This window comes from Leiobunum rupestre, chromosome 9 (assembly GCF_980474605.1).
Source record: "Leiobunum rupestre chromosome 9, qqLeiRupe1.1.hap1, whole genome shotgun sequence".
NCBI classification, from domain to species: domain Eukaryota; kingdom Metazoa; phylum Arthropoda; class Arachnida; order Opiliones; family Sclerosomatidae; genus Leiobunum; species Leiobunum rupestre.
Genome location: NC_143392.1, coordinates 37,776,474 through 37,788,595, shown reverse-complemented (window position 1 = coordinate 37,788,595; position 12,122 = coordinate 37,776,474). Strand labels below are relative to the sequence as shown.

The 12,122-nt window shown below is 36.6% G+C and overlaps 2 protein-coding genes across 2 annotated transcripts; both read left to right on the top strand.

Annotated features, from left to right (window-relative positions):
* Nucleotides 1-1,275, top strand: LOC149927380 (zinc finger MYM-type protein 1-like). Its single transcript, XM_090157846.1, has one exon. It carries the CDS (start codon nucleotides 1-3, stop codon nucleotides 1,273-1,275), a length of 1,275 nt encoding a protein of 424 aa, XP_090013972.1.
* A 3,564-nt stretch (nucleotides 1,276-4,839) lies between these two features.
* On the top strand, nucleotides 4,840-7,475 carry Miga (mitoguardin). The gene is made up of 12 exons (XM_090158354.1): nucleotides 4,840-5,087; nucleotides 5,192-5,262; nucleotides 5,323-5,490; nucleotides 5,560-5,648; nucleotides 5,706-5,927; nucleotides 6,003-6,124; nucleotides 6,189-6,348; nucleotides 6,412-6,510; nucleotides 6,585-6,719; nucleotides 6,989-7,042; nucleotides 7,104-7,220; nucleotides 7,299-7,475. Exons 1-12 carry the CDS (start codon nucleotides 4,975-4,977, stop codon nucleotides 7,434-7,436), a joined length of 1,488 nt encoding a protein of 495 aa, XP_090014480.1. The 5' UTR covers nucleotides 4,840-4,974; the 3' UTR covers nucleotides 7,437-7,475.
* Nucleotides 7,476-12,122: the final 4,647 nt, after the last annotated feature.

Here is a 12,122-nt window from a genome sequence, read left to right as displayed (position 1 = left end):
ATGTCCGGAATTCGGAAAGGAGTTAAAACACTATTAGAGGCCGATCAACCGCTGGCGTTTTATTTACACTGTAGTAATCACAGTCTAAATTTAGCACTCGAAGATACTGTCAAACGTAAACATGGAATTACCTTAATGAGAGATGCACTGCAATATGTTAACGACGTAGGAGTACTTATAAAAGCCTCACCTAAAAGGAGAAATAGGTTCTTAGACATCGTGAGAGAGCAGTTAGAAGAATGCGAATCTGGTGGTATTGGATTGTCTAAACGTACAACTCGACGACCTCTTTGTCCAACGAGATGGACTGTTCGGGTAACTTCTCTGAAAGGAGTGCTGGACAACTACTCAGCTATTTTATCTTTTCTTGAAGAACTAGCGTCTTCCAATGATGATATATCAACTAAAGCCCGCGGTCTTTATGAAAACTTGGTTAAAGCATCTGTTTACTTCGGAATTTTGACGTGTTTTACTATTTTCATAAGAAGTGAAAAATTAGCAATACTTCTACAAAACCCTAGTATATCTGTTAGCAAGGCCAAAGAATGTGTAAATATAACTCTCCGAGAATTTGAAAATATTCGAAGTGAAGAATATTTTGAAAGTGAGTGGGCCAAACTCGAAAGGTCCATAACGGATTTTGACCTTATTGAGCCTTCTTTACCCCGAGTTACAAAGGTTCCGCGACGTCTAGAACACACTAAGACACCAACCCAAGGACACATATTTAAAACTCCCAAAGATATGTTACGAGCAACGTTTTTCGAGGGTATTGACAAAGTTAGTGGTGAAATTAAAAGTCGATTCACGCAGCCTGGTTTTGAAAAATACTGTCTCCTTGAGAGTGTTTTGCTAACGACACCATCAGAATGGACTCCGAAAATGATTGCTACTATTGAAGAAAGGTCCGTTAATCCTGAAACACTTAATTTAGAGTTGAAAATGCTATCTCGCCTTGTGAAACCAACGAATCTATCAGTAGTAGTTGAAAAGCTTAAGTCTATGGAAAAGGAAACTCGTTTACTTTTCACAACTACAGAAGAGCTCGTAAACCTCCTTCAAGTCATGCCCGCGACCTCTGCAACAGCGGAGCGATCTTTTTCTCTTTTAAAACGCGTCAAGTCCTATTTAAGGAGTACAATGACTCAGCCAAGATTAAATCATTTATGCATATTAAACACGTATCAAGAAAAATTAGACGAGATTGATTTAGATGAGATTGTTAAAGACTTCATAAACAGTGAGAGCAGAGTCCAATTATTTGGGAAACCATAAAAATATGTTCGTGTCATAGAAACATTGTATATGTCGAGCGCATAATAATAAAAGGTTAATTAACATTATGATTGAAATAATTATTAAAAACCAAATTGTAATTATTTACAAAACAAACAAACAAAAAAATAAATGCGTCTGTAGTAGTATTGTCCAAGAATACAAATACGAATTTTGCCTTTCCGAGTGCGACGGCTACCAACGTAGATTAAATAACCGTAACGTGGAAATTTTCGTCCGACTGCGTCGACGTTTTAGCCGATCGACGATCATATTCAGTATTTTGATTAACGGAAACGGATATTAAATACCGGTAGAAATCACTCATTTGACTGTCTTTTAAAATTATAAGTTCTTTTCCTTTTCTGTATTTTTAATTACTTAATTGATTTAACATATTATATTACATATAGTTGAGAAAGCTAAATGGACGCTTCAATAAAAGAAACTCGGTTTCTACTCCCCTCTCCAAATTCTTCTGGGAAGGAGCTATTTCCGGTCGGTCGGTTAAACGGTTAGGATGACTAGCCAAAAAGTCAAATTTAAGCCAAGGGAGACGCGTTTTTTCCCTCATGAGATTTTTTCGTCAGATAAGAAATGCGTCGGCTCACGTGTATAAGGAACATACTAATGTTAATTTTCGATAATATATTTTAAGGTAAACTATATAATGTTACTAAAACTAAGTATAAGAAGATAATATTATTATTATTATCATCCTCTTATGGTATAAATAATTAAAATTATATGTAATATTTTTATAATACCGGGCAATTTTAAAGCTTCTCATGGATGCAGAGTCAATTCATTTCGTATAAAATTATCTTTTGGAAAAAGATGAAAACTCATTCCTTTAGAACTAAACATATTACTTTTGCAGTACGGTATGCAACAAGTGTTTCCTTTTAACCAGGTAACTTTTTTGGCATGTTAAGGCTTAGCAAAAAACTGATGTTACGTTCGAGAAAGTTTCCAGCTTTCTAATATTTCAACAAGCACTATATTAATAGTAACTTATGAGTCCTGGCTGTCGGAAATATTACTTCTTGGCAATTTCTGGGAAGATATTTAATTTAAGCGCCTATTAAACCGTTTAAAATCGATAATCTTATATAAAATCGAAAGTAAAACTAAAACTATCGTTTTCCTCAAACATCCCATATTTTCTCTGATGTAGTAGGGTGCACGACCACACAAGATTATAATATGATGGTTTGTTTGGGTAATACTAATATACCATTTATATATATCCCATTTTAATTCCAAATAATTCTAAGTTTCTACGTAGGCTTATGTTGGGAAAATAAAATTTTAAAACCTGTATATTTATTCTCTTTACCGAAAATTTAAACACGTTTAAACTATCTTAATTCTGTTAAAATTACCTTTATCACATGTGCATTGTGCACTTTGTTTAAAACCCAACGCAATCAAACACCGATTAACGTATTTACACTAAAAATACACATATATATATCGCGGGTTTGTCCCCCCCCCCAAAAAATGAACCTTCCGCCGCCACTGCTTGAGATGGATGGCCAAAGGCAGGCTAAAGAGTTTGTCTCAGGCAAAGGTGGGACCTGCAGCAATTTGCGACGACCTGTCCAACCTGCACCTGCCAAGTTTCTAACCTGTACCACCTGCAACCTGCAATATTTTCTAAAACCAATGATCTACCCAACCTGCACCTGCAGGCTATTTCACCTGTTAAACCTGCGCAGGTAACCTGCAAATCACCTGCATAAATACTAATAATGAAATATGTAGAGAAGTATTAATATATATTTCATTGAGGTAAATGCTAAAGAAACTAAAACCAAACCGACTTTCGAAAATTGATATTAAGTCGAGGCGCGCCACCGCATGGAGAGAGTTAAAGGCCGGAGCCTGGAGCTGGCGTACGTGGAGAGAGTAAAGGAAAACTCAATCCGAGAAGCTACACATTTCAATTCTCCCCGCGGTTATTTTAGCGAGGACAGGCACCAGTTCGTCACAGCATACTCGTTTTCTTAGTTCTTTTATGTTGCGGTAAAGCGGACCTTTCGTATATATGGTAGGTTGGCAGATAAACCTGCAAATCTGCGATAATATGATCTACCCAACCTGTATCTGCCACTCTTCTCACCTGTCCAACCTGCAACCTGCAAAAAATATTTTCTATCGTGATCTGATCTGACCTGACCTGCGCAGGTTGCAGTTATCTGCAGACCTGCACAGGTAATCTGTACAGTTCCCACCTTTGATCTCAGGCCCCTCGAGGCAGAGAGCTAAGGAGCTGCTCTCGCTTTCCAAATCTAATATCAGGTTGGTCGTTGGCCTACTAACAGGTCACTGTCTCCTTAACAGACATCTTTGCCTGATTGGAATCAGTGATGATCCTATCTGTAGGGCATGTCAGGTTGAGGAGGAAATTGCCTCTCATGTGCTTTGTAGGTGCGATTACTACGCGGCCCAAAGATTCGAGCATCTTGGTATGCATCAGCTGGAAGCTTCTGATTTCTATAATATGCCGGCCAAAAGGATTCTCCGTTTTGTGTCGGATATCGGGCTTTTTAAGTCTTAAAGGAAATAGAACCTCCAACGCGTTCTTTATGGAAGACCCCCATCAGTTTCCTTTATTCCCTTCACAATCAGCGATTATCAGCGCCGCAGGTGTGAAAAGCCATGGGAGGCAGCGGACAATATTGGAACCCTTGGAGGGCGACAGAAATACCGGAGGTTATATTCCCTTTAAGGTTCGGGGTTGCACAATGGACCTCTGGTCGAAGTGCGCGAACGGGCATGTCCCAAGCCCTTCACCCCTTTCACTAATAATAATAATAATAATCCGCCTATTAAACCAAAGACAATTTAGAACCCTAGATTCGAATAGGCGCTTCAATAAAATATCTTCAAGGAAATCGCCAAGTAATATTTCCGAGAGCCTGGACCTGCAAGTTACTTTATATTTAGTGCTTGTTCAAATAATGGAAACTTTTCACCTGTAAACAGAACGCCGTGTTTTGACTAAGCCTTAATATGTCAAAAAAAAGCTACCTGGTTAAAACGGAACACTTGTTGCATACCGTACAGGTGAAAAGTTTCCATTATCAGTGGCGTAGCTAAGGGGGCGGTCCACCCCGGGTGCCACCCGTTTGGGCGTGATTTGGAGGTGACAACCAACCGTGAAAAAAATTAAAAACTTACACAAACTAGAGACTAGTAAGTAGCACACCATAATATCCGCCCGGGTGCCCATGCTAGTTACGCCACTGCCCATTACTTCAACTTTACTTCTTGGCAATTTTCTTCAAGATGTTTTATTGAAGGGTCTATTGGGATCTTTCCGATTAACGGTTTTTAAATGAAGCGAATACCCACTTCCGGCACGTGACCTCCGAAAAATCGGTGTCCGTTGGTGGAGCTTAATTTTTCGGAGTTCGGCAAGAAAGTGGGTAAACGCTTTTGAAGACGCGCATGGCAGTGAATTCGAATCTAATATCTAAGGTACGAAGTCTATATCATTTTCAATTTAGCTAGCCCAGCTTGTCGCGATTTAAAAAATTTTACACTGCTGCCCTCTAGTGGGCCAGGATGATAGCTCTCATTATATCGTCTGCTACCGGCTAGCACGCCCGTATCGGAAGTATGGGAACAAGAAAAATTATAGAAAAAAGTTTAAAAAATAGAATGATAAATTTAAATTTTCAGTGAGTAGTAATGGCAAACATCTATACAGGATATCAACAACAGTTTAGTTCTATTCCATTTAAAGCAAAAGCTACATTAATCACAGTTAGCGTTGGCATATTAGTGTTGGGGATATTTTCCAGGTTTGATATCAGTCTAATCTTGGATTAAAAACGTTTTTAATCCAAGGTCTAATATAGGGCATAGACCCTGGTAACATAATTTATTAAATATTTCGTGTTTTTAGAATTTGGGGACAACGTAGAAAAAACCGTAAAATAAGCGATAATGGGCCATACAGAAAGTATCCGAGAAATGGTAGGGATATTTTTAAAACATTTCAAAAGAAGCTAAACCTAATTATGGAAACTTTAAAAGTGGGCTACAGGCAGAATAGCCTGGCACCTTCAGATTCCCGAGCACCGTACCGTTATAGTTTGGCCCAAAGTGACAAAATCTCATCCATCTTGGGTCCCCAACCTAGCCTCACCCCAAATGGAGGATTAAACTCAACACAACTTACACCTCAGCAACTAGGAGTTATGGGTAAAGGAATTTCTGATAAATCGAGTTTACCACCAGTATCAATTACAGTACATTAAAATAATATTAAAGGAATGGAAGCGTTAGACACAGCAGTGGGATATTGGGAGGATGCGCTAGCTTCCTATAACCAAGAAGGTCTAAATCAATTTGCACTGACGGTAAGAGTAGCCCAGTTTTTAAAATTTTTGCAGTATTTTAAAAACTTTTTTTTGAAGAATGCCGAAGAAAATAAATTTACCCACGAGCTAGAATCAATTCTTGATGAGGCTCATGAACTACAAAGACTCTGCACGCAACTATTCTTATTTGAAAATTCAATACTCTTCCAAACCCAGTCTGCCAGTTCATTACATTTGGACCGTTACTCCGAATCTGATAGACGTACAATGACCAGTTTCAGCTCAGCGGCTGAAAGCTTTGTTTCTGCACAGGCTGATGTAATATATTATTTGAAATATTTACTGTCTTATTTAAGTTATTTTAATTATCTCAATGAAAAATTTTAATAATAGCTCGGTGACATAAGAGATTTTGACGAATTTGGCGAAATAGTTTTAGACATGGAAAAATTAATCCTTTACAACAGCGCTTTTAAACCAGCCACTGACGGTGATGTTCCTATAAGAAAACTTAGGTTCATTTTATATTATTTGCTTAAAATGTTTGTGAAATACTTAATTCAAACTTTCTAACTTTAGAACCGAAGTTGTAAAATGTCATGATGAAACCGAATGTTTGGCTAAAATACATTGCATTCGCTTAGCATTCCAATATTTATTTGAAAATCCAGACCCAGTTGCTTGGTTCATTAACGTAGGAGGCCAACTACTTACAGACTTACTTATTTATGCTGAAAAAGTAAATAACCATAGTATTTCGGATTTTCATGTTTACTATAAATTAGTAAAAATGTTCATTCAGGATCCTAAAGATTGTCAAATAGCTTATGATGAAATGATTAATTTTGTCCAAATTAAAAAAAACTGGACTATTATGGAAGAAGAACTAGGTGCCCGTGGTGTAAGTTTTTTCAACTTTTTTAAAATAACATTTCTATTAAAATCATATCTCAACTAATTTTTGTTTATATTAAGGTTCCATGTTTGTCTTTCTACGATATAGTTTTGGATTATATGCTCATGGATGCCTTTGAGGATTTAGATAATCCTCCTACTTCTGTTAGAGCAGTCATTCAAAACCGTTGGCTTTCAAATGGGTTTAAAGAATCTGTTAGTGAATTTTTATATAGAACGGAAATTTTGGTCACATGTCATTCAAGCAGTGCGCGAAATGGACTTATTTACGAATTGGAACGTGTTTCCTTTCAGAGCTTCCAATTATTTTGAAAAACGGGAGCAGTGCATTAAAAAAAAACTTTACGAACCAGATTGATAAGAGGAAAGACTTTTATGAAACGGAACGTCATTCCGGTCCATTTCGAGCACTGCATTCAAGTATTAAAGGTTTATTAATATCAATTCATTTGGTATTATAAAAGGCTCTTTCAACTGCAGTTTGGTCTGTTTTACAAGCCAAAAGACGTAGATTAAAGGTATTTAAAACCATAAACAAAAATGTTGTACTATAACTCGTTTGAAATTAATTTCTTTTAGCACTCTGATGGTTTTTCAAGTCATTTTTATGCAATATCTGAGCATTTAACACCAGTTCTTGCTTGGGGGTTTTTGGGCCCCAATGAAGATTTAAAAGAAGTTTGTCTAAGTTTCAAGGTATTTTTTAATTGTATTGAAACATTATGGTAATAATGTAAGACCTCGCCTAATTCTTTAAATCTTGTATTGTTACAGAATGAAGTCGAAGGTTTCATTCAAGATATTTTTAACTTTCACAAAGTTAGATATACCACTGTAGAAGATCTAGCCGAAGACATTTTCAATGTAGCAAAAACCAGATTTGAAATTTTAAGTCAGAAAATTTCATTATGATAGAAATAAATTTGGATTGTTTTTCAGTCATTTCCCCATCCCAAGAGTACAATTTATTTTTTAGTTCTTGCAATTTTTTATATGTACGATAATAGAGTTTTGAAAATAAAGTATTACTGTTATCAATTTTAATTCAATAATATAATTCAAACCCATAACTAAATACCAAAACCAGACTTATGTAAATATTATTAATTAAAAATAGACCTAAAATCGATAAAAACAATGAAACCGGTGTTGTCTACAAAATATCATGTGATTGTAATATGTCATACATAGGCGAAACGAAACGAAAATTAGCAGTAAGAATAAAAGACCATAAAAAATGTATAAAATTAGGAGAACAACACAACGGAATCGCGAACCACGTTTGGAAAACAAAAGGACACAACATAAAGTTTGACGAAGTGGAAATTATAACTAAAGAACCACAATATTATAAAAGACAATTTAAAGAAGCAATAGCTATAAAAAACCTAGGACAATTAAATTTAGATAAAGGAAAAATTAGTATAAACAATTGGGGTGTTTTAAAATAAAAAAAATTTTAAAATTTTTTTTAAAAAAATACTAATTTTAAAAAACTAAATGTTTTTAAAAATTAAAAATTAAAATTTAAAATTAAAAAATATACACTGATAAGAGAAATGTAAATTGAATTTAGATTTTAGAATCATTGTAAACAGAACGCCTGAAGAGGGGTTTTGACCCGAAAGCTAGCGTAAACCTTTAATTTTAATAAAATATTGAACCATGAAGTATCCGTCGTGCAATAATTTTGTAAATTTAGTATAGTTTAAGTGTGGTTACTCAGTTTGTGGTGTTTTTCCTAGGTTAAATAATGGCGGCAAACAAGACGCAATGTTGTTGTTTTAAGTTTTTTTTTGTTTTTTTTTTTAGAAGCTCGTTATGAGCGATTGTAACGGGTGGGACAATTCAGTCCGCTCGTCCATTTGATTAATCAGGTGCGAGATATGTGTTACGGCAACGCCAACGGGGGGATACTTGGGGATAGGGTTGGGACCCCCGTGGCGGAAGTATGACAACCACCCGTTGGGGGATTAGTAGTCGTCCTCACCAGGCTTGGAAATAAGGTTTATTTCTAAACTGGTCTATTTGGCCAGTGACTCCCAACTCTTGAATTATTTAAGTGGTCACGTAGACCAGTTGGTTAATAATACGGTAGATAATTTTGAATTAATAAACTGGACACTGGACCAGTGAACCCCTAGCTTTTGAATAAAAAAACTGGACCGAGCAATTAATAAACTGGTCTTTGACCCAGTGACCACCGCTTATTTCCAAGCCTGGTCCTCACACGGCCATCCACAAACTCTGCCTCCCGGACGCCTGGGATTACAGGAGTGAGCCACTACTCCCGGCGTTGTTTTTAGTTATTCAACAGCCAAGTTTGATCACGTAAACAATGCGTGGTCAAAGTTGGCCCTGGGCTGTTGTAACAACGCTGCCAGTTTAAATAAAAAAGGGTTAAAACATGTTCAAAAATCTGTAGGGATTCTAGCATAGAAATCTCATAGGTAACTAGAATGCTGCCGTGTAACTGGCAAATGGGCCAAACGCCGTGGCAGACGATAGCCAGATCTCAGCCAATCAGAGCTCAAAGAGTGGTTCTGCCAAGAATTTAATGTCAACAGAGAGAATGACGTCACCTATCTCCCGCTATAGTAGCGGATCCAAGGAGGATTATTATCCTCCTAGGCGGAACCACTCTACGGCCTCTCATTGGCTGAAGGTTCAAGGCGAACTGGCGTCAAGCTCGGCCCTAGGCGGCAGCATTCTAGTTACCTATGAGATTTCTATGGATTCTAGGGTAAACCAACCAACAACATCACCCGCACATTCCCCTCAAAACCATATCCATTCTTATTCGATTTCGGTTAAAATATTGGCCTTCCAACCATTACCATTCCCGCCAATTTCATTAATTTACCTACCGTTCTTGAAATTCCCATTTCCGATTTAAAGTTCTGCGATCGAAAGGAAAATTCATTCCCGAACTCAAAAGTACATTTACCATCCATTTCTTAACAGAAAATAAGAAATCAATCTAATCATCGCTCATCCCCGCGTTATTCCCATGGTTACCGTGGTAAATTATAAAAACCGTTTCTCTTCTACTCTTTACATCCACGATCACATGTAAAATACGTCACTGGTGCTATCATAAGTCTATAATATTGTTCAATGAAGGATTAGAGACGATATATCGAATACCTTGAAAGATATTCTATATCAATAAATTTAAAATCCTGCGTATGATATATTGAATGATATTATGTAAAATGTATCAAAATTTTATATTACCACCGAAACCAGAATCTAATTCTGCCGAAACTGAAAAAATTAAGTTTTTCCAAGCAGAGAATAAATGATAAAAATTGGATAATACCAGAAGTTTGTAATAAATTTGTTACAGAGAAGTATCCATCTCCCTTTACCGTTAGTATAAGTAACATAACCATAAGTATGAAACTTTCTATTGTTTCAATGCTAATTTTCTTACCGAACCTTTTTTCAACACTGAACTGCGTAGTATATTTTCGTCCTCGGGCATATTTTATACACTAGGGGGCTCTGTTCTAAACGAAATCTGGGAAAATCAGTTCGGGGATAATCATATGACATACCATAAGTTTATAATATTGTTCCATAGTTTGTCACTTTGAGGAATATTTTACTGAGAGCTAGTAACGGGGTTACATCATCACGAGAAGAAAATCGCCCCCTAGCGAGGCGCTGTCAAAGGCTACGTGTGACGCGTTAGCAAGCAGTCTGTCTTGCTAATAGTTTGTCAGTAAAATTTTGGCATGTGAAGAATAGGAAGTGTCATACTAATGTAACAATATCATACACTTATGGTCATACTTATAGTCATTATGGTACTTATGAAATTAATCGTTTGACATATGAACCTTCGAAGACTATCGTTAATTTTTTGAAATTCGATTCAGAACAGAAAAATTGTGCGGGGGGGTAAAATGCATGTTTAACTAATTTTTAAAGGTGTCAACGACTAATATATGACTAACAAATAAATAAATATGCCAGGGATCCAAGTAAAATTTTGGACATTTTACATACATGGTAGGAAATACGCGCCCATTGAAATGTTTCGCGAAAGTAAATTTTTAGGTAAAAGATAGTTACATATCTCGAAAGATATAGTACAATACTTCTGTTAATAAATTTGTTAAAATATGGTCAAATAATAGATCTACAGGTTAAGCCGGTGCAATTATAAGCAATTTTATTTACTACAAAACACTCCTAAATGTTCCCCCGAAACGTGTTTCGAGGAAGGGTTTAACCTGCCTTATAACAACATGGGACAGTGTATAGTTCAATTTGATCATATGAAATCCTTTGGTTGATACCATACGCTGGTTTAAAAAAAATCAGACACAGTATCACAGTAAAATGCACGAATTAAGGTTGACAACAAGTTTACAACCAGCATTGAGCAGCGCAATTTCTAAAGACTCCTTAAACAGGCAATTTGATAAAATTGACACATTGCGCATATAAGTCTCTTGCGAAGTCCTTTAAAGCTTAATTCCGTGGGCTAATTATTTGGACTTGTCAAGCCGCCGTCGAGACCCAGTTTTCGAATCGCTATGCGCCTAGATTTGAACACCTGTTTTCCGCAAGGGGCAGAGAGATAAATAGAGAAAGAGTTTGGTTAACACGCCTTCCTGAATGTTTAGTTTTAGAGGCTTGCGAGGTATATCACGTGCTCCGTGTACAAGTTCAAATCTAAAAACTTCTACAGCTACTTGTCAGCTGCGAACGTCTCGTTGGAAGCCGAGGGAGTTGAATTTTCAAACTTTTTTTATTTGTCGCGATTACAATGGGAAGATAGAAAAAATCATCATTAAAGGCAGAAAATCGAGCCTTTCTAAAAGCCGGGAAGATAATATAGAATCCCATGCATGATCTATACAAATGTATCGTTGCGCGCTTTGAGGAAAATGTAATACTGTCCACGTAATAACGTACGTTATCTAAAAAACGCGCGCGTTTCTTTAAACCAAAGTAAATTAACTAGAAATTCGTGAAGGTTGATGGTTATAGCGATATACTTTAAAGGAAATGTAACCACTAACGCGTTCTTTAGGGATTACCTCAGCAACAAACCACTAAGTAGCGTCAAGAATGTCAAAAGCTAAATAAGGTAACGGCCAATATTGGAACCTTTCGGGGAACGACCTAAATTGTAGAGGTTATAATTTCTTTTAAAAAGTATTAAAATTTTGATAATATCCGTATGAAAAACAAATTTTGAAATCGTTCCATCGACAGTGTATGTAAGAAAGGTTTTTTTGTAGAAAATTATACAAATAGACAAGATAAAAAACTGGATCTACTGGGCTGGCGCCGGATCCCGTCATCACTGTCCATCAATTAAACTTATCTTATTGCCCCAATATAGCGCGTTTCGTTTTACGACCCGAAACGTTTGAAGGCAGTCTCCGAGTGCGAAATGAGAACACCAAGCCTGCCCGAAGTAGCGGTGTTCCCCCTTAAAAGCTGCATTTGCCTATTCATAATAAAACAGCGGCGATAAGGACTGTGCAATAAAAGAGAGATAATTTATATTCTTCCCCGGCGATATTGTACGGTATTACAGCAGTCTATTCCGTACCTGTCGCGGGTGTGAGACATCCC

Bases quoted from the DNA above. Each gene is read 5' to 3' on its own strand.
- LOC149927380 (XM_090157846.1), top strand. From the start codon at position 1: ATGTCCGGAATTCGGAAAGGAGTTAAAACACTATTAGAGGCCGATCAA.
- Miga (XM_090158354.1), top strand. From the start codon at position 4,975: ATGGCAAACATCTATACAGGATATCAACAACAGTTTAGTTCTATTCCA. The intron at 7,043-7,103 runs GTATTTAAAACC...AATTTCTTTTAG, and splicing joins CCAAAAGACGTAGATTAAAG to CACTCTGATGGTTTTTCAAG. The intron at 7,221-7,298 runs GTATTTTTTAAT...GTATTGTTACAG, and splicing joins AAGTTTGTCTAAGTTTCAAG to AATGAAGTCGAAGGTTTCAT.